Consider the following 27,908-nt stretch of genomic DNA (forward strand, 5'->3'; position numbering starts at 1 on the left):
TCAGTCTCACAATATTAGGTAGGGTCCCTTTTTGTGCAAGAATATTTTGTAGACAGGATGTCCCTCACCTCAGGAGGCTCATGGCCGCTGGTTGTCTCACTTTTAGTGATGCTAAGGTATATCAGTGAATTCACATTCTCTTGGTTCAATCGAGCTGTTCCTATCAACCTCCAACTCATGATTTTAATAGCTATGGATGTTTTGTCCCTTAGTTTCATCAGTAGTTGGAATAACTGAATCTCCATGGCATTTATCACTTGGGTGTGGAGCAGGATGGTGGGCATTGGAGCAGGAAAACCCCAACCCTGAAGTGAACCCTCACAAGAGGGAGTAACTGGGCAGAGACAGCAAAACAGGATGCCTGCATCAGGTGTCCAGCTTTGAGCCTCCCCCACCCCCTAGTAACGTACACCTAAATGCAGAAACCATCACGTATACCTTGAGCAAGTCATCCTTACTGCCACGTATAGCCTTGAAGGGGATTGGATGGGGGCAAAGCAGAGAGGAAAAATCGATAGGCCAATAGCATTCAGCTCTGTGATTGGACTCCTGTAAACTGAGACCCTCTATAAAAATGTGTGTATTTGGCAATAAAGTGAGCTCCCATCAACTGCTCCGCGAGGGGTTTCTCCACGTACTTGTCCTCCTTTGTCCCACGGCCAGGCTCCTGCCTGGACCCAGAGTGCAACATGTCCAGACATGTTGGGAATAACTATTCCCCAACATTTGGGTATCCTAAAATATATAGCAGAATATACCTTTCCTTTTTTCCTCTGATTTACCAATTTCCAAAATGCAGAAATCCCTTAGGAAATCCAAGAATGTGCAAGGAAGGGTTAACATTTTTTAGTATTAATTAAAATTCACATATTTGATTATATATTTTATATGATTCAATTTATTCTTTTTACTGGAGGGGAACAGTTGCCATGATCAGGGATTACTCCTGGCTTTGCATTCTGGGATCACTCTTGGAGGGGATCAAGGGATCATACGGGATGCCAGGATTGAATCCAGATTGGCGTCATGCAAAGCCAGAGCCCTACTGGCTGCCTCAATCTCCGAACCTGGACAATAGCATTTAAAAATGTATTTTTATTGTAGTGCAGGTAATAGGTTTACAACAGTGTTCTTGTTGCTGGCATCAATGTACAAAGTCACAGCGCACACGCGAGCGCACACACACACACACACACACACACACACACACACACACACACACCTCCTCCCTACACACCGAAATGCCCAGCATCTTCCATGTCACCTCTGGTCTGATGGGCAATGGCTTTTCTATTATGAATTTAGACCCAAAGGCTGCTCATGGTTTGTTTGCCATTGATTCTTGCCTTTCCCAGGACAGACCCAAGATATATGTATTTTACAGGAAGACTAACAATAATCAATTTATGTTGTCATTGCCAATTCAAACATTTGACAATAGAGTAGATATAAAACTTCATCAACTGAATAATCATATCTATTTCAACTTTAACCAAAAGCTGAAATATATATATATTTCAACCTCACCATTGGGGGGTGTCACTTTCAGTGATGCTTGGGGTAACATGTGGTGCTGGGTACTGACCCCAAGTCTCCTGAATGCAAAGGATACATTCAACTCATTAAGCTATCTCTCTGTCTTAAAGACTTTAATATGGTAGATAATTCTGTGTTATCCATTATATATGTAAGACCTGTACAACACATTCAGTTGCATGTAAGTAACGTTACCAGTATAATTACTAAGAAGCATTATTTCTAAATACTGTTGTATTTGCCTTCCGTTTTTGTCCTTAGGATATGTCACACAGGATATATAGTCAAAATAATTTTTAAAGTCAGAGGCTTTTTTTTCCCATGTGACTAGGCCAGCAATTCAAAATATACCTTGATGAATGGCTTTTTAAGGGAATACTTTGCAGTTTTCTTTTTAAAAAGCACAATGTAAAACATTTACCTGATTCCAAAGTTAAAACTACAAAACACTGTCACTGTCACTATCATCCCATTGTTCATCAATTTGCTCGAGTGGGCACCAGTAATGTCTTCATTGTAAGACTTGTTACTGTTTTTAGCATATCGAATACGCCACGGGTAGCTTGCCAGGTTCTGCCATGCAGGCAGGATACTCTCAGTAGCTTGCCAGGCTCTCTGAGAGGGATGGAAGAATTGAACACGGGTTGGCCACGTGCAAGGCAAACGCTCCACCTGCTGTGCACTATGCTATCACTCCAGTCATATACAAAACACAGCATATGAAACACAGTATCTGAACACAGTATATGAAAAGAATTTTAATTACCATTCTTCACGTCTTCACCTCATTCTTTTCTCACAAGCACCGCTTTATTAATCTACTACTTGTTCTTTCACTGCTTCTTTAAAATGTAAGCAAAAGCACACATCTTTCTTAGGAGAAAGGCAACATATATATAGTCTCCCTCTTGTATTTTGCACCTACTCAATCCTGGAGTTCCATGGCCTTTTCACAGGGACGGTTTTCATTCCTTTATACGGCTGCACAGAACTGCATTGTACGGGGGGACCATGGTTTATTCAGTCAGCCTTATGTGGATGAAAATGTGGGGGCCAGAAGCATTTATTTCACAACTAAGTTGTGCCAGGCACTGGGGATAGAGAAATTGTGTGGCCCCAGGAAATTCGGAGTGCAGAGGGGGCATCTCGGGCAAGACAAGTAGTTTCCTCATGAGCAGGGGAGGTCTCGGAGCCACTTAGCACAAGGGGCAGTAGAACAACAGAGACAGGCCCGCTCACGGACGGGGACAATAACTGTCTATTGATGGGCACTGGCTCCCACGTGAACCTTTTTTTTAAAAAAAAATTATTACTTTTTAATGAATCACCTCGAGCTTGAGATAGTTACAGATGCAAGTTTCGTGCTTGCGTTTCAGTCACGCAGTGCTCGAGTACCCACCCTCCACCAGTGCCCATTCTCCTCCACCAATTAGTCCCCGCATCCTTCCCAACCCCCCCCCACCCTCCCCCACCCCAGCCCCCTGGCAAATTCCTTTACTTCTCTCTCCTTTCGGGGGTTCTGGTCTGCTATGCAGGTATCCAGTGGCCATCCTGGTCGGTCTATAGTCTGCTTTCAGCCCGCATCTCCATCCCAGGTGGGCCCTCCTAGCACCCTTCACTTGGTGGTCCCTTCTCTATCTGAGCTGCCTTTCCCCCAGCTTAAACACGGAAGAATTCCCTACGAGGACATAGTGAGGTTTTCATTGCAGCCTCCCAAGAATGCTCAGGAGTGGGCTGGGGACTCCTTACGGAGCCGGGGGTGGGGTGAGTGATGGGCGACAGCACCTTTACTACAAGGCATCCTCCAAGCTAGCCCCGCGGCCCAAAGAGGAACCGGGCTTCATCCAAGCTCGGAATTGCTTAAGGTCGGGATCGCCACGGCCTGGCCAGCGGAGGAATGAGCAGGTGAGGGCGCGGGGAGGAGAGCGGAGGTAAGGGCGCGGGGGGGGGGGGGGGTGTGTGAGGGCGCGGGGGGGGGTTGAGGGCGCGGGGAGGAGAGAGGTGAGGGCGGCGGGGAGGAGAGGGAGCAGGTGAGGGCGCGGGGAGGAGAGAGGAGGTGAGGGCGCGGGGAGGAGAGGGAGGAGGTGAGGGCGCGGGGAGGAGAGGGAGGTGAGGGCGCGGGGAGGAGAGGGAGCAGGTGAGGGCGCGGGGAGGAGAGAGAGGTGAGGGCGCGGGGAGGAGAGGGAGGAGGTGAGGGCGCGGGAGGAGAGAGAGGAGGTGAAGGCGCGGGGGGGGGGCGGGTGAGGGCGCGGGGAGGAGAGAGGTGAGGGCGCGGGGAGGAGAGGGAGCAGGTGAGGGCGCGGGGAGGAGAGAGGAGGTGAGGGCGCGAGGAGGAGAGGGAGGAGGTGAGGGCGCGGGGAGGAGAGGAGGTGAGGGCGCGGGGAGGAGAGGGAGGTGAGGGCGCGGGGAGGAGAGAGGGGAGGGCGCGGGCGGGCGGGGGGGAGGCGGTGAGGGCCCGGGGAGGACCCCTTAGCGCCGCGCCGTCTAGGGTGTGAGTGGCGCCCCTGAGGCCGCGGGGGCCGTGGGCGCGCCCTGCACAGGACTGAGGCGCCGAGATCGCCCTAAACAGCTCACGCGCATTCGACTCCTCCCGACACACCCCCAAGCCCGCGTGAGGAGACGAAGGCGCACAGCTGCCGTCTCGCTTCGCCCCAGTCACCCCGCGAGGGCCAGAGGGCGGGGCGGGGGGAGGAGGAGCCGCCGTGCAAGCGGCCCTGTGACCCCAGCGGGGACGGGGCGGGGGCACAGCTGCGAGGGGGTCCTGCACGCGACCCGCCCGGGCTCGACCCCGCTGGGGGTGACCCCGGAGTGTGGCTGAAACCAGGCCCCGGACTCCCCTCATCCTCCTAGTCTCCCTTCTCTGGGGCGGGTCTCGGACCCCGCGGGGGCCCCCGCGGCTGGGGGCGACCTGCGGGGTGCACGGCGGGCACCGGCCCGGCGCCGGGGCTGCTCGAGTCCGCGCGCCGGCACGGAGACGGCTCCCGGGAACCCGTCACGGTCTCCGCCCTAGGCTCTGGGGTAGAGTGGAGGCAAAAAGGGAACTCTGCGGGTCCCCCGCGCGAGAGAACGCCAGCAGCCAGGCAGGAGGCCCTGTTGGGAGACGAGGCGGAAGGGAGGGCCAGGCAGGAGCGAGCCCGAGGGAAAGCAGACGGAGAGCCCGTAAGGTTAGAGCAAAAGGAACCACGCGCCCGACGTGACTCGCGAGCCCGCGCCGCACGAGCACGACACGCCACCGCAGAGACAGTCGCAGAAAGATCCCCGAGTTCAGGTCAGACGGGTAATGTGCCAGATGCGTAACAAGAGTGAAGGGAGGCACATGTCACACAGCCGTGTGAACACCCAATCATCATGCTCATGAACCGGAAAAGGATCAGCACGGAATGCCCTTGGCGGAGCCGCAAGCACAGCTCACTACCTTTACAGAAAGGGTGATACCAATGGGCTCAATCTTTTTAACCTCTCTACAGATCATTGTCTTCAGTTATGCACATCCTCTACTTCCCGTTCCTACTCCTCTCTTCCTGCCTCAATAAAGGAAAATAGAGTAAACATAGAGCGCGTGATTGCGCTCTATGCAAATATCTCGCCGAGGCTCCACCTCCTGGAAGTCTTGCGCTCCGGCTTTACGCCCCGACGTCGTGAAAAGACGGGGCGGGGCCGGCGGGCGGCGGCGGAAGCGGGCGGCGTGCTTTGCGGCCGGGACGGTGGCCGGCGCGAGCCCTGCTGGAGGGCCGTCCCGTCCGCGGCCGTTGGTCTGCGCGGCGGGATGGAGCCGGGCGGCGCGGCGGAGCCCCCCGCAGGCCTGGGCCGCGTGCTGCGGCAGCTGGCGGGCCCGGGCGGGCGGGCGGCGGCGCTGCGCGAGCTGGACGAGCTGCTGGACGGCGCGGGGGGCGGCCCCGAGGGGCTGGGCCGGCTGGCGGGGGCGCTGGCGCGGGCCGGGGCGCCCCCCGCGGGGCCCGCGCGCGCCGAGGACGTGGCGGCGCTGCTCGGGCGGCTGCTGGCGCGGGCGGGGGACGCGGGCGCGGCGCGCGTGGCCGGCCCCGCCTACGTATTCGCCGTGGGCCAGGCCGAGTGGCCGGGGGGAGACCCCCGCGCGCGCGCCGCGGCCAGGGAGCTGCTGGCGGGGCTGGTGGCCGCCGCGGGCGCCGCTTCGGTGCCGGGCCTGCTGCGGGGCGCGGAGGGTGCGGGGCTGCTGCCGGCCGTGCTGGAGCTGCTGCGGCCTGAGCTGAGCAAGTGAGTCGCCTTAGAGCCTCAGTGCTGCGTCCGTCCCGCGGGGTGTCCCTGGCGGGTTCCCGGGGTTCAGCAGGCTGCGCTCTCCAGGCCGGGGGGCGGGGGAGGGAGGCCCTGCACGCCCGTCGGTGGGGGCTTTGAGGTGTTCACTTCTCTGGTGGGCCGCACCGGTGCTGCCCAGGCTTACCCCGAGCTCCGAGCCTAGGGCCCACTCCCGGCAGAGCCCGGGGACCGCGTGGGTGCCCGGGTCAGCCTGCGTTTGCGTGTTTGGCGGCTGATAGGGAGGCAAGCTCCTCTGGCCCCGAAGCTGCTGCTTTTTTTTTTTTTCTTTTTTGGCTTTTTGGGTCACACCCAGCGATGCACAGGGGTCACTCCTGGCTCTGCACTCAGGAGTCACTCCAGGCGGTACTCGGGGAACTCTATGGGGTGCTGGGGATCGAACGGGGTCTGGTCTGCCCGTGCAAGGCAAACGCCCTCCCCGCTGGACTATACCCGCCCCAGCTTCCTTTTTGTAAATCGCGTGGAATTGGGGACCTGTACAGGATTTAAATTTAGAGCGCTTGACGCGCATCAGTAGTTTCTAGCTAGGGATAGCTATCACACACAGAAGTGATTGTTTGGGGTGAGAGAAGTCAAAGCCCTTTCACATTGCTGTTGTCAGAGCTGTTGGTGAGTTCCACTCGCTCTTTGTTTGAAGGAAAATACGTAGAGAGCACTCCTGTTTTGCAGGAATCCTGAATTTTCAAGTTTTCGGGCACATTGGGGCAAGGTCCAGGTGAGACAGACGTGAGGCGTTCCTTTACCTCTCTCCTTTCTACCACAGCCTCACTGAGCAAATCGCAGAGCCCTGAAGTAACCGGTTACAAATAAGTACTCCTCATGAGATCAGTTTTAGACCTACAGACCTGGGTGATTGTTAAGCGTGTTTATTATGTTTCAAAAGTTATATTGATTTAAGTACTAAAATATGTTTTAACACTCTGAGTTAGCTCCTGTGGGGCTTTTTTTTTTTTTCTTTTTGGCCAAGAAAAAAGTACCTACTCTGTTGAATTGGAACTGGGAATTTGGTACTCAACGCCATGTCACTATGGTTTCCCATTTCCATGTAGAGAATCCTGGAAGAAGAACCCGGCCACCAAACACGTTTTTTCCTGGACGCTGCAGCAGGTCACTCGGCCCTGGCTGAGTGATCATCTGGAAAACGTGCTTCCTCCATCACTGCTCATCTCAGATGACTATCAGACAGAGAACAAGATCCTGGGTGTACAGTGCCTCCATCACATTCTGCTCAATGTGGTAAGCAACCTCTGAGGTGTTGGCTTCCTTCCCCCCCACAGCCCCGTTTTTTTTTTGGGGGGGGGCGCACCTGCTTGTGCTCAGGGATCACTCTTGACAGGCTTGGGGGACCCTATGTCCCCCAAGCCAAGGATTGAACCATTGAACCTGGGTCACCCACAGGCCAGGCCAGTACCCTTCCCGCTGTACTCTGTACCGGCCCCAGTGTTGTCTGGGTTGATGGGTTAAGCTGAGTCAAGTTGATTACTGGTTTACGGTAGCACTGTTTACTTGTTGCTTCTGGTTTTTTAAATTACCTATTTATGCTATTATATAACTCCACTCACTTGGACTTTCCCTCTGCCAACTTAAAGTAGTTGTATTTCAAAGATTATATATGTGGACATACAACACAGAGAGGTGTTCATTGTGCACATAAAGTATGACTGAATAACCAGACCTTGAGTAATTGGCTTTCAAGGAAGACAAAAACCAGAAACTAAAGGGATTATACCCTAATGTGCAAGCTATTACTCAAGGAAAGTTGTTTGGTTTTTTACAAAACATTGTGTTTTATGAGGATTTAAAAATATAATCAGAAGTAGGGAGAGTGATGTAATGAAGCCTATGTATCCATAATTGCTGTATCACTGTCATCCCGTTATTCGTTGATTTACTCAAGCGGGCACCAGTAATGTCTATTACACTCAGCCCTGAGATTTTAGCAGCATCTGTTTACTCGTCTTTCCCAAGTATTGGAGGCTCTTTCAAGGGTCAGGGGAATGAGACCTATTGTTACTGTTTTTGGCATATCGAATACGCCACAGGTAGCTTGCCAGGCTCTGCTGTGCAGGTGGGATACTCTTGGTAGATTGTCGGGCTCTCCAAGAGGTATATTTGTTACTGTATTGGTATATGAATACGCCACAGGGAGCTTGCCAGGCTCTCCTGAGTGGGCAATAGACTCTAGGTAGCTTGTCAGGTTCTCTAAGAGGGAGAACTAGGCTATTAGATGTCGCTCGGCTTCTCACTTCCGGGAGCTTGGTCTTATAGTGTCTGGATGCTGGCCGTTGATGGATTACAGGGCACTGGGGGCAGTCCTTGGGTGTGACCACCTAGCTACTGGAAAATGGGGGGTCTAGGTGGAGGAGGCCCAGTCCCGATAAGAGCAGGCTTGGAGATCTTGGCCCCGGGTCCCGCACACCTGGGTTCCTCTGCCAGTTTATACATGAGGCTCGTCCGAACGTTTGGAGAGTGGCCTTGGGTATGGCTGTGGCTGGGTTCCGGAGGTCTTCAACTGTCAAGGCTCTGCTGGGGCAGGGAGGGAAAGGCAACATGTCCCCTCCGAGGGGCCCCGGTGAAGATAGTCACGCTCGGGGGCAAGAGATTCTGCATCGTTCTCTTCTGGGATGATTAGTTATGTAGTTAATAACCCACTTATTTAGTATTCATAATTAAGTTTCAAAAATTATCAGTCTCTTGCCATTGTTGAAAGACTTTTAATTGGGTTGTTTATCTGATTGCAGCCAGCAGCCGATTTGCTCCAGTATAACAGGGCCCAGGTTGTGTACCATGCCCTTTTCAATCACCTGTACACACCAGAGCACCAACTCATTGAGGTAATTTTAACTTTTTTTCATAACTGTGAATCGAGTTCAAAGTTTGAGTAGGAGGTGGAATTATGACTAAGAACAGTTATGCAATATTTTCTTCTCTTGAAAATAACGGTGATAATTTAAAGCTCCTCCCAAGTTGAGAATATGGACATAGCAGTTGTCTGGTGGCACTTTTCTCACTACGAAGTGGACAGCCCCCCTCCTGAATCTTCACAGAAAAATAAGTGTTTTGTCTTTGTATTTTTTTCATTTGAGTTTACTGGGTCAATTATGAATCACTTTATTGCAATATTATGTGCAGAAAATGTTCTATTTTATTAAAGTAGCTTTTCATTTTTTGTAAAAATAGGGGCCAAACCCAGTGTTGGTCAGGCTAGGAGTTACAGAGGATCAAATTTGTGGGGGTTTGGGAGTCGAAGCCAGACCACCTAGGAATTTGCTCTATTACCGGGACTCTATCCCGGATCATCTCTTGTGCTTTTTATCAACACATACTTGAAATTCTTTATGTGTTGATGTTTTCGGGTCATTTATTCTTTTATTCAACACTGAATACCAGTAAACATGATAGATTCCAAGAGTATCACATAGAGTTCTGACTTCATATGAACGTTCAGAAACATCTATAGGGTGGCAAGTTAGTGAAAAGAAGTTGTGGGATGTGCAGTGGGTGCCAATAGCAGTCAGATTGGTGTTGTTGGCTATAGTTTTAGGATTTGGAAGGAGGTGATAGTTGCTTATCTAAAAGTTTTAAGAGAGTGAAGAATATTCTCAAGCTAGAAGAGAGAACTCACAAAAGCAGAGCTAGAAGGGATCTTTGGTTAATTGGTTGATTGGGGGCCACCTGTGGGTGCTCAAGGCTTACCCCTGACTGCTCCGGGAGCTCGCCTAGTGGCGATGGGACCATATGTGGCACCGGGCATCAAACTCTGGTCGACTCTGCACAAGGCAAGCAACCCTTTACCTGTACTGCCTCTTTCTGGGGTAGAAATAAGCTGGCGTATCCCCATCCTTCTTTTTAAATTACTTCAGGTATTTCGGTCACTTAGGATTTAAAAAAAATAAACCCACAGAACCAAAAACCTAAGATAAACCACTGACCCTACAGGCTCAGGGGAGTGCCTGAACACTGAAACTTCAGATAGTGATTCTATTATTAGTGGCTTTAAGTACATGTAAATATCACTTAGACCCACTGTTTAGTGACAGTAGGGTCTGAATCTGCCATTGCTTGACTTTATAGGTTAGCAAAAATGTTAACTATTTTAGACTGTCAGGTGGCGACAACGAATGTACAAAGTTGAAAAATAAAGACCAAGGAGCCAGAATGGTAGTGCAGCAGGTAGGGCCTGGCACAGGCTGACCTGGGTTCCAACCCCAGCATCCCATGTCCAGTCCCCGAGCACTGCCAAGAGCAACTTCAGAGCATTGCCCAGAAACTAAAATAAAAAGCAGGGAGACACTTCGTGCATTATTATTTTTTAGAATTCTAACACAAACTACAAGAGTAGCAGCTTAGTGAAGATTCTGGGAAAATCAGTGTTGTGGATAGAAATGGATGAATTTTAATGCTTCCCCGTTAACTTCCTGTAGGCCGTGCTTCCTTGTCTGTTGGATTTGTTTCCCGTCCTGGAGAGAGGCCAGCACTGGAAGGGAGGTCCAGCCCGGCCCACCACTCACTGTGATGAGGTGCTGCAGCTGGTCCTGACCCACATGGAGCCAGAGCATCGCCTGGTTTTACGCAGGACGTACGCAAGGAGCCTGCCAGCTTTCGTGAAGAGGTGTGCTCTTGGGTGACCTGGCCAGACCGTGTACTCCAACCTCAGATCCTCAAGGCCACATTCTCTCGTTTCTAGGTTGGGGACCTTGACTGTCCGGCACTTGAAGAGGCTGGAGCGAGTCGTCATTGGTTATCTGGAAGTGTATGATGGACCAGAGGAGGAGGCTCGATTGAAGATCCTGGAAACCCTAAAACTGCTCATGCAGTATACATGGCCCAGGTATTGCAGCCAGGCAGACAGGTGTGCTCGGACCATACCTCAGTCCATCACCTCAGAGCCTCGCCCAGGTGGACAGTGAGCATCTTCATGGACTGGAGTGATAGAACAGCGGGTAGAGCATTTGCCTGGCACATGGCCGACTAGGGTTCTATTCATCCATCCCTCTCGGAGAGCCCGGCAAGCTACCGAGAGTATCCCACCCGTACAACAGAGCCTGGCAAGCTACCCGTGGCGTTTTTGATATGCCAAAAACAGTAACAACAAGTCTCACAATGAAGATACTACTGGTGCCCGCTTGAGCAAATTGATGAGCAACAGGACGACAGTGCTACAGTAGTGCTATGCTAAATTGAGGGTCATGGTCCATACTTGAGCTCATTTTCACGTATCAGTTGAACTGAGAAAATGTATTAACAAGATCAGATACACAGTTATTTTAGGTATACATCTCATAGATTTATAAAGTCATGCTTCGTTCACCCTGAGGCTTCCTGAAAATGGCTGTCGGGCGACTGTAACATCTGCAGTCTTGCAGCTGCGGCAGTGACCACAGCACTCTGTAGGTTATGCTGCTTAGAAGGCCATTGGGCCAGGGAGAGGACAGGGACTAAGGTGCTTGCCTCACCTGCGTGCAGCCCTGTGTGGCCCCCTGCAGCAGCAGCATCACGGGCTCTTGATTCCAAGCACCTCCCCTGTCTCCCCCTCAGGCCTTTCACACTTTGGTTTGAGGAATATGCAACTAGGACTCAAACAAGCTAAATGAGCAGAACGCTTTTGTGCTTGAACTGTCTGCCACTGCTGTTCTGAGCTCTGCCCTTATTCCTCTTAATAGCCTAGATGTTTTGTTGGTGTATTTTGGGGCCATGTGGCTGTGCTTAGATCAGTCCTGGTGGTGCCTTGGCCCCTCCCATTCCTCTGCCACTTCAGTCATGTTTGTACCTGGGCTCCTTGCCTCTGGTTACTCTTTCTTCCCTGCTAACTATAAGCTTTGCATGAATAGAAGCTCATTGGTTTAAGAATCTAGTATATGCACACATGTATTTGGAGTGGAGACCAAGAAAGTAGAAGATGTGCAGGACACCAAGCTCATGTAGAAAATGTCGTGTCTAAAGAGGGCAGGGGGCAGCTGTCTAGTGAGAGCTGAGCAGCACACAAATCATAGGGAACTCCATAAATGCTTTTAAACAAGATGCCTTTTATTCTACATTCCTGTCCAGAATGATGATGTACTGAGGTGTTTTTTTTTTTTTTTTTTGGGTTACACCCAGCGATGCTCAGGGGTCACTCCTGGCTCTGCACTCAGGAATTACCCCTGGCCATGCCCAAGGGACCATATGGGATGCTGGGAATCGAACCTGGGCCGGCCGTGTGTGTGCAAGGCAAACACCCTACCCGCTGTGCTATCACTTGAGCCTCTATTTTTGGTTATTTTTAAGCTTCCACTAAGCCTTTATTATAGGAAAAAAGCATGAGACTGAACTTCTTACACATGAAATTCACGAACACTAAATATGTTCACAGCTTTGTAAACTATCACCATTATCCACTCCCACTTCATTAAATAAACACTTAGGCTGATGAGTAATCGTTTAGACTTAGTAACAGAAATGATCTGGAACTTAAATAACAGGAAGCTCAAATTGATACTTAAACCCCAGGAGCCAAGCTTATTTCCTTGGTTTTTAACTTCTAGGCCTAAGATCGCATAAAAGTTAAAGGCTGTCACTGGCTGAACAAAGCCTCTGGGCTAAGGGGATCTCAGTTCTCCATCTCCGGTGGCACCACACTTTTGGAAGGAAGCCAGGTTTACTCGGGCAGGCCTGTGTGTATCTGGGCAGATGCTATTTAAGGAAAAAAACAAAAAACATAGTGCATGGAGTTATCAGTTGGAGTCTGGTCTCTAGTTCTGTCATCTTCATGTCTTTAAACTCTGACTTTATTTCATCAGCTATGAGGGTTTTAAACTTACATGGATCTGACATCTCTGTTTTAATACCCTGATGCAGAGCTAAGCATGGTTTCTCTTGATTCCAGAATGCCTTGTCGAACTGTGGTGTTACTGAAGGCTCTCTTAAAACTGATCTGCGATGTCGCCAGGGATCCTGACCTCACACCTGCGCCTGTGAAGCAGGCCTTGCTGGAGGCGGCCACAGACTGCCTGATTGTCCTGGACCACTGCTCGAAAGGGCAGGTGAAGGTAAGGACAGTCTGCATGGGTGCAGCTGGCTTCAGTTAGGCCTCAGTGTCTTACCTAGTGGTGGCCCGAGTAGATATAACTAGTGTTGACACGCCTGACCAGTCTGTAAGTGACTGTGGAAGGTTTGGGTCTCCACCTCTGAGCCTTCAAGAGTTGAATCAACACCTTAAAAAATATTCAGAGCCGGGGCTGGAGCAATAGCACAGCGGGTAGGGCGTTTGCCTTCCACGCGGCCAACCTGGGTTTGATTCCCAGCATCCCATATCCCGAGTACCACCAGGAGTGTTTCCTGAGTGCTGTGCATCGCCAGGTATGACCCAAAAAGAAAAAAAAAAAAGATTCAGAGCCATCAGCATCAGAAGGCAAGAGAATCAGATGTGCCCTGAGGATGAGAATGGACAAAATGATTACTACCAGATTTGTAATTGTCAGTTATGGTCTAGTCATCTGAATTTTTTAATGAAATAATGGTCTTGGAGGTGACCAAAGAATAAAATATAGCCGAAAGTAATTTAGCTATCAGTAGTGTTGCTCTTGCTAGTTTATCTGTGGTATCTAGTAAATTCTGTAAGGCAGCATGAACAGAAGTTTGTATCCTAAAATCTTTTAATTTTATCTCGACTCTTTGAAGCAGTTTTCAAGACTTAGATCCCTGGCTGATAAAGAATACGCTAGGTCATGAGAAAGTAAATATTCTCAAGCATTCCAGAAGTTTTTTTGTGGGGGTGGGAAGCTTAGGAGTGAGGATGCTGCGAATTGAACCCCGGGCAACTGCCCAGCCCTCAGGTCAGTAGCTTTTAAGGACCTACACGGGCTGTGAATTCTCCCTGTGTCATTCATAGTTTCCTTCTTTGAGCACAAGATGAAAGAACCAATACTGAAGGAAAATAATTAAAACAGAACTAATCAGAGCCTGCTTGGTTTCATGTTTCAGGGTCTCCTGGCCAAAATTGCCCAAAGCTGTGATGATGACAAGGTGGTAAGCTGCATCAGAAAAGTGCAGGTTTCTGGCGGCACTCCCAACAGCGCAACTTAAGATCTGTATTACTTTCCTGAAGAGGATTTTCTTGTTCCAATTATATAAATGAAATCTCTTAAGGACAGAGGTATTTATTAAAGCTATGATTTAAATCTTTTTCCTTTCATAGGAATAGAAAAAGGGGAGCAAGAAAGAAATTGAAATATCACTATTTCTAATGGTGGGGGAGTAATGGCGAATATACCAAGGAGACAATTTATAATTTAGAAATATTTATATCCACAAACTCATCTGTTGAGCTGCTTGGGCTCAAGCTGTTATTCCAACACATGTGCCAATATTATAAAAATACTCTGTTCACAACATGTCATTCTACTCATATTTTGTTTTTGCCCCACAGAAGGGCCATAAATTAAGAAACAAACCAGAAACTCAAACATTGCTTTAACTACAACAAGGAGCAAAAACAAAGTGTACACAGTTTTAGATAAAAGAAACCAAAGGCTGGGTGCTGTTGAGACAAAGGGCAGTCACGTGGTCTGGGACTTGGCTGCTGGCTCTGTTTCCTGCTCGTACTCAATCTCCACATAAGCACGTTTTCTCCGAAAAGGTCCTTTCAAGGGTGTTTTGCCTTTGTGTTTAGCTTTTTCTTCTTCCTCACTGGAGGACTTGTCATCCTCACTGCTGACATCCAGTTTATCCATATCCTGGTATGGGGAAGGAAGAAACTTGTTTACTGTCACCTCAGTTTAGAACTATAGACCTACCTATCTGCCTTGGTGTGTTCAGAAATTACTCCCTTTATTGATGATGGGCAAGGGATAATTTAACCCATAAATCTCACCTCAAAATCACTTATATCACTTTCATCCACTTCATCATCTTCTACAAACTCTCTTTTCCCTTCATCCTGAAATAAAACATGATAGGTTATGTAACTGTATAAAAACAGAATCAGAGTTGTAAAATAGTTGTAAAATCATTAAAGGACAGTCATTATTAATGGAAGGTGTATAAATAGTTCCTTGCACATTCAGCCAGAACTATCCATTCCAGAATGTCTCCTAGTAGGGAAACTGTATACCTCCACTTATGCGTGCCTGCACTGCTACTAAAGGCTGAGAAAGAGCGGAAAGGTGGGTCTGCCAACCTCCCTCCCATTGTCAGTGCATCCTTCTGCTGGTCTTCTGGGCAGTACCTGGGCCAGATCTAGGCCACAGCCGAGGAGCAGTCAGCAGCTCCGGGAAGGGACCCAGCCTGGCCCCTCCACGCGGGCATGCATCTTGTTTTGCTTTGCTTCTTTACGAACCGCATAGGTGTGAGAACACCTGCCACTTGCTCTCCGCAGAGAGGGTTCAAGCAACCCACTCGCGCACACATCAACCTCAGGGGAGGGCTGTACCCTTGCATGCTCCAGGCCCTCCCCTGAGGTTGATTCCAGCGTCACATAACCACCTCATGGTGGCCCTGTAAACAGCCGGGGATGCCTGGCGCCCCCAATGTTATCTGCTTGCTAAATCTGCCCTTTTCCTAAAAATACTGCTCTAGTGCCCTTTTTTCACGATGATGAAATCCTTCACACACTTCACTAAGTTTCTCATTTGATCAGTTGATGAGGACTCATTTACTATCTTCTAGAAATAACCTGAGGATGCCAAAAGACTGAAATAGTCAACATGTAGACACTTGAGGAAGCTGGAGATTCAGAAACTGCCGAGTCAAAGTCGCTCTTATAACAGGGGGAAAAGTCCAGATTGTTTTGGGCTAAGGATCTAAAAATGATACTATGGCTCATTACTTAATAAAGATCATGGGTCTAGTTCTGGGGATTACTGCCTGATGTCACAAAAATTAAAAAGTCTTACTTCTTCATCTTCTTCATCATTTTCCTCAGCGTCTGACGAGTCACTGTCTGCCTCCTGCTGCTCCAGGGCCTTGTCGAAGGCGTGGATGGGGAAGTTGTAGATGTCTCCGTACTGAAGGAACACAGGGACTGGCTTAGCTACATTGGAGTCTTAGACATGGGCTCTACTCTGACAAGCACCTTTCCCTCAGTGATTGAGGATTCTCAATCTGATGATGATGTCTCTATTACCCAGCTGAGAGCTATCTGTGAAACTTAATTCTGATATTTAAATAATGAATGGTTAATATAAAACTGGTAGTTTCTGCGAAGAAAGGAATCAGATTACTTAAAATCCCTCGGAGGGGGTGGGCTCCAGCTTCCCTCCCCACCCGGAGCAGAGCTCCCAGCGGCTGAAGACCATCGGAACCTAGCTACAGCCATACTCAAGGCCCCTCTCCACACATTCGAACAGGCCTCATGCATGAAGGTACCGGCAGAGGAACCCAGGTGTGTGTAATCCCATCAACGGCCAACATCCAGAGACTTAAAAGCAAGCTCTCTGAAGAGAGTGATGCAGAGTCTCGCAAAGATATTGTGCGAAGCAGCCACGCAATATCTTGTAGCCTACTTCTCCCCCTGGGAGAAATTGGCAATCTTCTGAGTTTCCTGCCCACATGGGACAACCTTGCAAGCTTCCCATGGTGTATTCATATGCTAAATCCAGTAACAAGCTGGATCTCATTCCCCAGACCCTGAAAGAATCCCCAGTGCGACATCGTTACCAGGTCAAGATAGACTTCTAAGAGTTCAGGAAAAGGACGAAATGAGAGGTTACTGAGCCCGCCCGAGAAATCGGTGATTAACGGGATTTCATGATCGTGATTGTGAGTTGTCAATGAAAACCACAGACTGGAATAACTAATTTGTTTTTGTTTTTGTTTTTTGGGGTCACACCAGGCAATGCACAGGGGTTACTCCTGGCTCTGCACTCAGGAATCACCCTGGTGATGCTCGGGGGAACATATGGGATGCTGGGAATCGAACCCGGGTCAGCCGTGTGCACGGCAAACGCCCTACCCGCTGTGCTATTGCTATTGCTCCAGCCCCTGGAATAACTAATTTTATAGTAAGAAAAAGTTTACTCTTGTTGTCTCTGTAAATGACACTGAATTTTAAGAATAAAAATATTATTTTAAACTGCAAAGACCATGGTCTTTTAAACTTCAAACAAACATGTATGGCTTATGCAGAGATCTGAACTGTTGCACTAGGGAATAGGAGTCGCGGTTAATGGGAAAAGGTGAAAAAGATTCTTGCTGTGAACAGATGTGACCAAAGTATTTTTGTACCTGTGCTAATAAATCAAAGCCAAGGGCTATCTATATTCCAGAGATAAGATCAAAATAACATTCTAGCATCTTAAAAAATGAAACACATTTCCTGCTTTTCCAAGCCTCCCGCCCTGTAAAACAGAAGCGGAGCCCGGAGTCTAACCGTGTCTTGCTTCAGCCTCTCCAGCAGCTCCTTCTCGATTGCATTGTCCAGCTGGGCCGCTATCAGCGCCTTCTCCTGCAAGAGAGAAACCGCACACTCATTACTTCACTGGGATTCCCTTTCAGCCTGCAGAAGCCAAGCAATTTAGTTTTACTAAGAACGTAATCATTTCCCTTAGAGTTTTCAAGGGCTTGCCTCTAAGATATATATGTTCTTCTGAAACCAATGGAAATTTTTACTTAAAACAAAAAACTCCACTGTTCGTTAAATTCTAACAAAGCCATTGATAGGTAAGAAATCTCTTCCTATGGCTCTCAGGAAATGACACATGGTATCATCAACCTGTACCACCTCAAAAAATCTAACCATATAACGTACATTTTTTAGCCTACAACTGTGCATTCGTTCTGACAGTGAAAACAGTGAGACAGGATTTTTTTAAGTTATCAGAACACATCTTTATTTAAAATCTTGTCTACACCTTTATCTTGGTAAACTGAGGTAACACAGTTATAGCAGTGTTAGTGCATCCAAAGTGTTCATTCCTACACCTTTGCTGACACCAAAAGTGCCAGGAACGACCCCTGCGCCCCCAATCTTCTGTCTCCTGCAGTCGGCCAACCTCCGTCCCACCGTCAGTGCATCCCTCTGCTGGCCTTCTGGGCAGTACCTGGGCCAGACCTAGGCCACAGCCAAGGAGCGGCTCAGCCCGGCCCCTCCACACGGGCACGCACCTTGTGGTTCCCTTGCTTTGCTTCTTTACGAACCGCATAGGTGTGAGAACACCTGCCACTTGCTCCCCGCAGACAGTGTTCAAGCAACCCGCTCGCGCACACACCAATGAACAGGACAGCATGTGGTATGAATAAAGTCCAAATTGTGTTTTCCACTATGCGCTAAAGTGGATGATTACACCTCAAGGGTGTGATCCACTGAGCTATAGGGAGTAAAGAGCCAAAAATTTTAAGAAAGTTTTACTTAAAAACATTATTAAATTTTTTTGGCCTTTCTTTTGGTGGGAAGAGAGCACACCCACGCACCCAGCCATGTTCACAACCTCCTGGCTCTGCACTCAAGAGTCACTCCTGGTGGTGCTTAGGAGCCCCCGGAGGATGCCGGGCACTGAATCCAAGCCGACTGCGTGCAAGACCAATGCCCTACCTGCCCTCTAGCTCTGGCTCTTGTTACAGATATCGTTAGTGTACACTGTCAGCGGTGCCCTGGGTGTCTACTGCTATCAGCAAGCTATCCCGAGGGAAGAAATCGCACAGCAAGTCCGAGTGCTCCTGCTCCTTACAATGACTAGTAGGCATGGTTGCTAAAGTGCATTATAGATGAAACAGAATAATTTGCACTAAGACAAGGAGTACTTACAAAGGTATGCTAGCTACTTAACAATTTGGTGTTTAAAATATTTTTTCAAGAGCAATGAACAACATATTTTAGTTGCATTTGAAAAACATTTTAAAAAATACTTTTTAAAGAGCAGAGCAGATAGGCCAAAGGGCTGGTATTTGTCAAAGCGTGCAGGAGGGCTGGACTTGAGTCCCTGCACTGCTTGGTCCCCCAAACCCTGCCCGGAGGCACACAGCCCAGAGCAGCCAGCAGGGCCCCAAAGCCCAGCCCACTGATACTGTGGATAGAACTTTCAAAATAATGACGACAATGATATATTCCATTGTTGGAAATGTGTCTCTATGAAACTACAATCACAAAATTTGGAAATAAAAACACTGCAGTAACAAACTTAAACATTTGTAAACAAGTTTCCAACCCATCAATTATAAACTTTCCATATCTATATTTTTTTCATAAGGCTTCAAACATATGAGTAAAACAGAAAAAAAATATTATTCTGAAAGCTTTATAAAATACCTATTTGACAATCATGAAAGAAGAAAACTCATTAGGCAGATGTGAATAAAAATTGCTTAATTGGAGCCGGAACAACAGTACAGCAGGTAGGACGCTTGCCTTGCACGCAGCCAACCTGGGTATGATCCCCGATACCCAAAGCCAGCCAGGAGAGAGCCAGGATTAAGCCCCAAGCACCACTGGTGTGGTTCCCAAACCAAAAGGCCCCAAAGAACAAATGTATAATCATGCTGGAGAACAAAAAATAACAAGCAAGTACTTATGCAAATCACTGCCAATGCACTTTATGCCCCATAAATATCCGCTGTGATAGTGAAGACAAACTATTGGTGCACCAGAAGTTACAAATAGGAGTGGGGAAAAAGAGAACTATCAGGGAACATATGTTAAAAAAACACTTTTTGTTGTGTTTTGGGGTCATACCTGGCTGTGCTCAAGAATTAGGAATCAGGGGGCTGATGTGACGTTGGGGAGAGAGCCCAAACTGGTGGTGTGCAAGGCAAGTGCCTCAGCCACTGTATTATTTCTCCAGCTCCAGGTTCAAGAGTTTTGATGATAGAAATGATTAAAAGCTTGGAAACCTTGTGACTGAAACCTCTAGGCTTTTATGAAATCAAGATGGGCCACCTCCCCTCATCTCCCTATCTTCCGGAAGCCCCAAAAGTCACGCACACACGCCAAAGCCACCACCCAGTTAAAAATTTAACTCCAGCTATATCACCCCATTAAGAACTCTGGACTTCCTGGAGCAGGCAGCTACAAGTATTCAAATTCTTGAAACTCTTAAAATGCAACAGGCCAAATTCTACAGTACTGATCAACTAACAGCTGCACACTAGATTGAGTGGGCTGCAATTGTAGAAGGCAACTCATCTCAATTAACAAATATAAACACTTATCCTGTGACAGTATCATAAAGGCTTATGTGACATTGCATAAAGGCTTATCCTGTGACAGTATCCTAGTCATCTCTTATACAAGGACTTAGTAGCTTCAAGGTGAGATACAACAATCCTCATTAACTTTTAGGGAAACATTTTTTTATCATTCTCTTAGCAAATTATTGATAACAACAATATTAAAAATGACTGAGGTCCTGTTACGTGGGCAGGCCTTGGGGGTGGTGGGGAAATTGGAGACAATGGTGAAGGGAAGGTATAATGGTGGTGGGATTGATGCTGGAATATGGAATGCCCGTAACAAATGGTCATGAACAACTTTGTAAACCAGCATTTATATAAAATGTAAGGGGGAAAACTGGAAAATAGAAATAAATAAAAAAATTTTTTTTCAAATTTTTTTTTCCAAAAATTTTTTCAAAATTTTTTTTCCAAAAAAAAAAAAAAAGTTTGGAAACCAACAATGTAACAGATTTGAGGTACAGAACTCTATATAATTAGTGGCACAGAAGCTTCAAATGCCAGAGTACAAAGGCAAGCCAAGCATACATGATGAATTTGTCGGGAAAAGCTAATTCCTGGATTTTAAAAAGCTCTAAAGAAGGGCAACAGTACACTAAGCAACAGTACAGTGGGTAGGTGGTTTGCCTTGCACAAGGCCAACCTGGGTTGGATCTCTGGCACCCCATAGGGTCCCCCAAGCACCACCAGCAGTGATCTCTGAGTGCAGAACAAGATGCAAACTCTGGGCATCACCAGGTGTGCCCCTTCACCTCCAAAAAGACTCAAGAAAACTGAGCCTGAGGGGCTGGAGCAACAGTACAGCAGGAGGCACCTGCGCTTGCCTTGCGCCTGGCCAAGCAAGGGGCACTCTCCAGCGCAGACTATCTCCCGAATCTGCCAGGACTGATTTTCCAAGAGCAGAGCCAGGAACAAACCCTGGGCAGTCAGGTAGGCCCCCCACTTGCCCTCCCACCGAAAAAGAAAAAGAAAGTTCAGCTTGAGTAAAGTCTACCTACAGGCGGTTTGTTCTAGGCAAGCGAGGCGGGTTTACCCTTTTTATATTTTCTCATGATAGCACAGTATTACATCACTATCCATATCTAATAAAACTGTCCCATTCACTTAAAAAACAAAACTAAACAATTCACTCTTCTGTTTGGCCTTAGGCTCACAGCGGCTGTGCTGGGGGAGGGGGGGTCCCGGGGAGGCCTGGAGCTCTAGAATTCAGAGCTTGTACTCAAGAGATGAAGCCCGGCCAGGGATCAAACAAGGGGTCCCACGTGCAACCAGAAACTCCAAAACCCAAAAAACTCAACTGAGCGGTCAAATATACCTGAGCTGGCACAAGGCTATTTCAAGTCTTTAGGGCTGGGGAGGCAGCTGGGTCACAGAACATTTGTGAGGCCTTCAACAACATTGCTGACAACCCCTCAAAAAACAAACAAAAAACAAAAAAAAAGTCTATAACTTTCACCTAGTGTGAATATTCTTATTACATTCCACTGCAGAATTCGGAGTTTGACTGAAATGCTCAAACCTTGCTGCTGGGAATATGTATGCAACATTTCAAAACACCTGAAAAACCTGAGTCCAGGCTGGAGCAATAGCACAGCGGGTAGGGCATTTGCCTTGCACGCGGCCAACCCAGGTTCGATTCCCAGGGTCCCATATGGTCCCCTGAGCACCGCCAGGAGTAATTCCTGAGCACAGAGCCAGGAGCAACCCCTGTGCATTGCTGGGTGTGACCCAAAAAGCAAAAAAAAAAAAAAAAAAGAAGAAGAAGAAGAAAAACCTGAGTCCACAAAATCTCCAGGCTCTCAGAGTGTAGAATGGGCCACCTCCCCACAGCTCCCTGTTCTTCCGGGAGCAGGGCAGTCACACCCATGAACTGCCTCTGGTGCCATAAAAGTCACATAATCTCATTAACTGGCCATGGTCCCGAGACTCATAAATAAACCTTGAAAGAGATCAACAGGTTGCAAGCAATGCTTCCAGACCCCAAAATCACCATCAAGTTAAAATTTTAACTCCAGCTGTGTCCCCCCCCATCCAAAATTTTAGAATTCCTGGAGCACGAGACTGACTGCAAATCTCATACTCTACACACTAATATACCAAGAGTAGCACACCCCAATGGATGGGAAGTAAAGTAGAGGGCAACCAATCTCGATTAAGAAGATACTAACACACAAGGCTCAACCTGTAACAAGATGTTAGTAATTTTTTATACAGGGGTTCAATTGCTCCAGGGTAAGACAGTAATCTTCACACACTTTCTTCTAAGAAATTTTTTTTGATGATTTTTAGCGAATTATTCATAACAAGCAATACAAAATAAATTACTAGGGCCTACTATTGGGGCAGGCTTAGGTGGTGGTTTGGAAAACTGGAAAGAATGATGGTGGGATGATGTAATGGTGGTGGGATTGGTGTTGGAATATTGAATGTAATAAATCATCATGAACAACTTTATAAAATAAAATTTAAAAAAAAATCTTGAGTTCAGGAATTAAAAATCTTTCTCTATATAAGGCCTTTTTTCCCCCTGTTCTCTGTACATATATCCCCAAAGCACTCATATCTTAACTGCTCCAAACGTCCTAAGACTAGGATGTGGAAATCGGGTATTTTAGGCAATTGGTATCATTACACATTAGTGAGCCACTCTCCAGGGCCTAAACAGTTCACAGACAGAGGTGACTACTAAACCGTCTTCCCCAGGCCTGTGTACATAGTCCTAACCACCATAAAAATAAGTTATGAATATAAAACAGTATGTCACCTCTCTCCTTTTCTCTCTTCTCTCCACCTTCTTACTCAAAGGAACAAGTTTCTTCCTACAGAAAATAAAACACATTATCAGAATATCCAAATGTATGTACTAGGCTTTCTTTAAAAAAATGAAAGAAGAAAAAATACAAAGGATTGGAATTGATTTGTTGTGCTTCATGAAATAGAGCAAAATGACATAACGTTTTCCCAGACAGGGTCAGAGTGATGGCGCAACAGGTAGGATGCTTGCAATGTATAAGGTCAACCTGAGTTTGATCCCTGGTACCCTATATGGTCCCCTCAGCAACACCAGGGTGGTCCCTGAGCACAGAGCCATGAGTAAGCCCTGAGCACCACAAGGTTTGACCCAACCAGGCCCCACAGAAAAAAGAAAAATTTTCTAGACACTTAATGGTGTAAGAAATCAGATATTTTAAATATATTTCAATGTGGGTGTTTCCCCCCCAGATACTCTGAAATATGTGAGGGCATTTAAAAAGGTTAACTAAGAAAAAGGAATTTTCTGTAGAAAACTCAAAAGCATCTGCAGCATTGTTGGGCAACAACAATGAAAAAACTATTGGTGCCCTAAAAGAAGATAGTCAATGAGTTCTACAGTTAAAAGTTAGTTTTCAAGAAAACCAAAGTAAATTCTTACATCACATATTTAATCGTATTTTTGAGATCATTTTCAAATCCCTAATTTTAAGATTCCATCAGGGAACATAAAGAAAATTTCCATAAAGCTGACTTTTGGGCAGGGAAAGGATAATTCAAGCTGTCCTGCACTGTTTTAAATTATGCAAAATATGGGGCTGGAGAAATGGTCCAGCAGGAGGTATGTGCCTTGCACAGTCACCCTGGGCCTGACCCCTGGCATAGAATATGCTGCCCTGGACAGTGGTGGGCGTGTCCCCTCTCCCCCCAGCAAAACCAAAAAACCCCAAACAATAAAAACTTGCAAAATCAAAGGGTCTAACTTGAATCTGAGGTAGTTTCTTAAAATAATAAAGCAGGTAATCCAAAACACAATAGAATACAATACTAGAGATTTAATAATTTTCTCATCTTCATATAAAGATTCATGGAAAAATGTTTTAAAAGTAGATGAATGATCTAAGTACTTACTGTCGCTTAAGTGTAAGTTTTCTAATTCGAATTAAGTACTGGGTAATCTTGGTGAATCTCTGCTTACATTTGTGTCGAATAAAACGGGGCCAGTAAATAAGATTTTCATCTATTTGCTCCAGTGCCTTCTCGTAATTTTTATTAAGCCGGACCTGTCAGACAGAAAAAGAAAATTTAGCGAGGACAAGAGTAAATGATTAGGTCTGTACTACTAACTGCCTCAGGCTTAATGAGACTGACTTAAAAGCATGTGGCATTTTGTTCTCAATTAACAGTCACCACAACTGTATGAAAACTCACCCGTTCCCAAAGACGCCTAGGAAAAGCGGCACGTTCTATAACTTTCATATACAAGAAGCACTGGCCTGCAAGAGAAATTGAATACCTCTAATGTTGCTTAGTGTCATTAAGGAGGGACGGAAGAAAATCCTGTTTATTACTTCTTCAGTTTCTGGATTACACCTGGTGACGCTCAGGGCTTACTCCTGACTCTATGCTAAGGGTGGGACAGTGTAGGGGTACAGGGAGAGCTGCTGAGGCCAAACCTGAGTGGGCCGTGTCTAAGGCTTTCCCGCTGGGCTATCTCCGGACCCTAAGAAAATCACATTACAAGCTGTTGGGAGTTCTCGTGGAAGTTGAAACTTGAGTGTTACCTTTCTCTTCTTTGATGGTGGCATACTGACTGTTGGCCAGGGGACAGGAGGACCGATTACACAGCCCCGTGAGGCTGTATTCATTTCTGCAAAAACCCTGAGTCTTGGTTCTGGAATGGGAGGAAACAAGCAAACAGGTATTGAGCTGGGTTACCAAGGCAACCAAAGTACCTTGTGCAAGGAGAAGATCGACGACACTCACCTGATTTTGAAGGAACAAAACTGCTTATTTCCTAGAGTATCCCAGATAACCTGCAAGACAAAATAAAAACCCACTTGTTTTAATCCCAGAAAAACAATGCCCAAGGGTAGTACCCTGCCTTACTGAGGAAAGGCATCTTTAAGGAAAGACATGAAGTGCTTTGTAAGTCTAACTGATTTTCCTTCTAAACATAAATAATAGATTTTTTTAAAAGAAAAAAATACAAATTTTCTCAAACTATAACCCCAATGTCCAGAGAGAAAATGTCACTGATGTTTTATAAACATTTTGCCAATTTTATTCAATATATTTACCTAAAATCTCTGTCTCTCTGTCTCTCTCTTTCTCTCTCTCTCTCTCACACACACACACACACACACACACACACACACACACACACACACACACACACACACACACACACACACACACACACACCTCTCCCCCCCAGATTATTTATGTGGCCTCATTTTAGGTAAACATGAAACTTCTAAGTATGAAAGACTTTTCTTACTAAGTATGCTTATTACTTATGGTTGAAGTCTGTGGATTACTTTTTTTCCTTTTTAACATCCTTCCCATCATTTTAGCTCAGTGTGGGCAAGGGAAACCATCTACTGAGTCCTCCACTCACATGCTCTTAATGCATTTCCATACACTTAATCTAAGATGCTGACATCATTCTACCCTAACTCGGAATGCACTCCAGTGCCTGCTGAGTGGAGAGTTTGAAGGGCTTGGTCTCAGGTGAGCTCCCTGGTTTATAAAGCCAGCTTGGCGACCACCAAGACTGAGAATCCAACCTCTGGTGCTGCCGGAGGTGACAGGCACAGCAGCTGCTCTGCTGTTTGATCCAGGAGCTCTGCAACTGGCCGCCCCCAGGCACCACAAAACAAACGAAGTAAGAGGAAACAAACGGGTGCAACCCTGTGCAAACATTCTAGCTGGAAGATGTGTGAGCGCTAGGTTCAGGAAGAGACACCATTTGGGAGTACTGTGCGAGCACTGAAGAAGTGAGCACCATAACAACTGACAAAGTAGCCAACTGAGTGACCACAAAAGAGGCAAACGAGAGCCCTCGAGCTTCCCTGAGGAATGAAAAAATGTCTTTAAAATACTTAAAAGGAACAACATGATAAAGAGTCAACAGGATGTCTCGGGGCATCACAGAATGTGCGTTGGGTACGTTTGTCAGGGAACGGCAGGCAGCAGGACGAGAAAATGAAACCAGAAAAAGGCCTTTTTTGGGTTCAAGTCCATAAATATATCTCTAAGTCAAAAACTCACAGATGTCACTGCCTGGCAAGGCTTCTCCCCTGAGCACAGACTGCACTACCCACTCGCTGCCCACTGGGCCTCTACCTGACGTCTGTAACCCTTCAGACACACTAACGGTTCAAACGGAACTCTCCATTCCAAACCTCTCCACACAATGTGTTCCTTAGTTCCCACCATCTCAAGAAATTTATTTTTTTTTTTAAATAAAGGCTGCACAATTTATTCAAATCCCAAGGCCCATTTATTTTTCTTTTCATATTTTAATTATCACTGAGTTACACCAGTGATACAAAGATGTCAATTCATCCACTTCTTTGCATCTCCAGCATTACCTTAGCTGAAAAGCTACTTTCATCACAGGGCAGTCTTCTTGCTTTCGGTCCTCCTCTTTCACACAACTACAGTTTCCACTAGTATAACTGAGATTTTTTTTTTGCCCATTAAAAGTCAGTTTTAAAAAAAAAGCTTTCTCTAAAGCCAAAGCCCTACATGATTTTGTGCTGGTAAGCATACCCAACACTATTTTCTGTTCTTTCCTCTATCAAGTCCTGTGGTGTTCTTTACTGTGTTCCTTCCTTTGTCTCCAGGCTTGAGAGTCTGCTGTTCCCGCTGACCGCTGTACGCTCAGTCTCAAGTCCTGGACCATCCTACTGTTTCAGCTCTCAGCTCAAAATTCTTCACAGAAACCTTTCTCCAGCAGCCCTATCTGAAGTGATCTCTCCTAGTTATGCTTACTTCTTCACCCACCCCTCTTCTTGTCTACATAATATGGCTATAGTAAGAAATATCACTTTTATTGCTGTATTTGTCCATTGTCTGTGTCCCCCTGTCGGTGCTGCAGGAAAGCAGGTCTTCTGTCTCATTATTAAGAGCCAAAACTCTGTTTTCCCTGGCCATGGATATTACATCTTCTACCATATATCACTGTCACTGTCATCCACTGCTCACCGATTTGTTCGACCAGGCACCAGTAACATCTCTCATTGAGAGACTTATTGTTACTGTTTTTGGCATATCCAATACGCACGGGTAGCTTGCCAGGCTCTGCCGCGCGGGCTCGATACTCTCAGTAGCTTGCCAGGCTCTGCGAGAGGGAAGGAGGAATCGAACACGGGTCGGCCGCGTGAAAGGCGAAAGCCCAACCGCTGTGCTATCACTCCAGCCCCTACCATATATGTATAAATATAAAAAATATGCATGTTTTTATATATACCACAAATGAATGCGGTCTGGCCAACGGTTCGCCCTAACCGTAAGTGTGCACGTGGCTTAAGGGAGGCAAGACAGAGAACAGACCGGGTGACAATGACGGCTGGGCACGACCATGCGGACAGGAACTGGGTGTTAAGGTAGGCAAAGGGGTACTCTTGACAAACGGTCGGTATCAATACTGCAAACCGCAATGCCCAAAAAGTGCGGGGGGGAGAGGGAAAGGGAGGGGAGGAGGGAAGGACAGCGCTTGCCATAGAGGCAGTGGGCGGGGGAGGGTGATGGGCGGGCCCGGGCCCCGGTGGAGAGATGGGGGTGGGACACTGGATGGCTGAAACCCCAAACCAGAGACCCTTCCCCACCGGGTCTCCGGATGTGGTGTCTGCACACACCGCGCGGCCCGCGCCCAGCCCCCAGCCCTGCCCGCCCACCGCGGCGCCCTCGGGGGTCCAGCCCCCCAGCCCCGCGGCGCCCTCCGGGTCCAGCCCCGACTCAGGCCCCGCGCCCCCCAGCCCCGGTGGGCAGCCCCGGGCTCGGGAAATGCAGCTCCGGGAGCCGCCCGGCCCCACCTGCACGGGCGGGGTGGGGTGGGGGGTCGCGGCGGCTGGCGGGGCAGAGGAAGGGGACTCACATCGTCCGACTGCATGATGCCGCCGAGCTCCCGCCGAGAGCGTGTTCAGACGCAGGGCGCGGCCATGCTGCTTCCGGGAGGCCGC

General features: G+C 47.5%; 2 protein-coding genes and 1 non-coding gene across 3 annotated transcripts; 1 reads left to right on the top strand and 2 right to left on the bottom strand.

Annotated features, from left to right (window-relative positions):
* The first annotated feature begins 1,241 nt into the window (after window positions 1-1,241).
* Window positions 1,242-17,130, top strand: TTI2 (TELO2 interacting protein 2). The gene is made up of 9 exons (XM_055128473.1): window positions 1,242-1,323; window positions 5,004-5,769; window positions 6,876-7,062; window positions 8,568-8,660; window positions 10,251-10,438; window positions 10,514-10,657; window positions 12,692-12,854; window positions 13,789-13,960; window positions 15,728-17,130. Exons 1-8 carry the CDS (start codon window positions 1,242-1,244, stop codon window positions 13,888-13,890), a joined length of 1,725 nt encoding a protein of 574 aa, XP_054984448.1. The 3' UTR covers window positions 13,891-13,960; window positions 15,728-17,130.
* On the bottom strand, window positions 4,804-4,907 carry LOC129401026 (small nucleolar RNA U13). The gene has a single exon (XR_008628053.1). It is a non-coding gene; the product is annotated as a small nucleolar RNA U13 (small nucleolar RNA).
* MAK16 (MAK16 homolog) lies at window positions 13,967-27,908 on the bottom strand. The gene is made up of 10 exons (XM_004606872.3): window positions 27,824-27,908; window positions 24,706-24,755; window positions 24,504-24,613; window positions 24,151-24,215; window positions 23,851-24,002; window positions 22,733-22,787; window positions 17,174-17,248; window positions 15,699-15,809; window positions 14,678-14,743; window positions 13,967-14,540 (listed from the first exon to the last, which is right to left on the bottom strand). Exons 1-10 carry the CDS (start codon window positions 27,836-27,838, stop codon window positions 14,364-14,366), a joined length of 876 nt encoding a protein of 291 aa, XP_004606929.1. The 5' UTR covers window positions 27,839-27,908; the 3' UTR covers window positions 13,967-14,363.

Source organism: Sorex araneus, chromosome 1 (assembly GCF_027595985.1).
Source record: "Sorex araneus isolate mSorAra2 chromosome 1, mSorAra2.pri, whole genome shotgun sequence".
Lineage (NCBI taxonomy): Eukaryota > Metazoa > Chordata > Mammalia > Eulipotyphla > Soricidae > Sorex > Sorex araneus.

Bases quoted from the DNA above. Each gene is read 5' to 3' on its own strand.
- MAK16 (XM_004606872.3), bottom strand. The intron at 24,003-24,150 runs GTGAGTTTTCAT...TCTGTCTGACAG, and splicing joins CTAGGCGTCTTTGGGAACGG to GTCCGGCTTAATAAAAATTA. The intron at 14,744-15,698 runs GTAAGACTTTTT...GTTTTATTTCAG, and splicing joins ATGATGAAGAAGATGAAGAA to GATGAAGGGAAAAGAGAGTT.
- TTI2 (XM_055128473.1), top strand. From the start codon at position 1,242: ATGCCCAGCATCTTCCATGTCACCTCTGGTCTGATGGGCAATGGCTTT. The intron at 1,324-5,003 runs GTTTGTTTGCCA...ACCTCTCTACAG, and splicing joins AGACCCAAAGGCTGCTCATG to ATCATTGTCTTCAGTTATGC. The intron at 12,855-13,788 runs GTAAGGACAGTC...TTCATGTTTCAG, and splicing joins GCTCGAAAGGGCAGGTGAAG to GGTCTCCTGGCCAAAATTGC.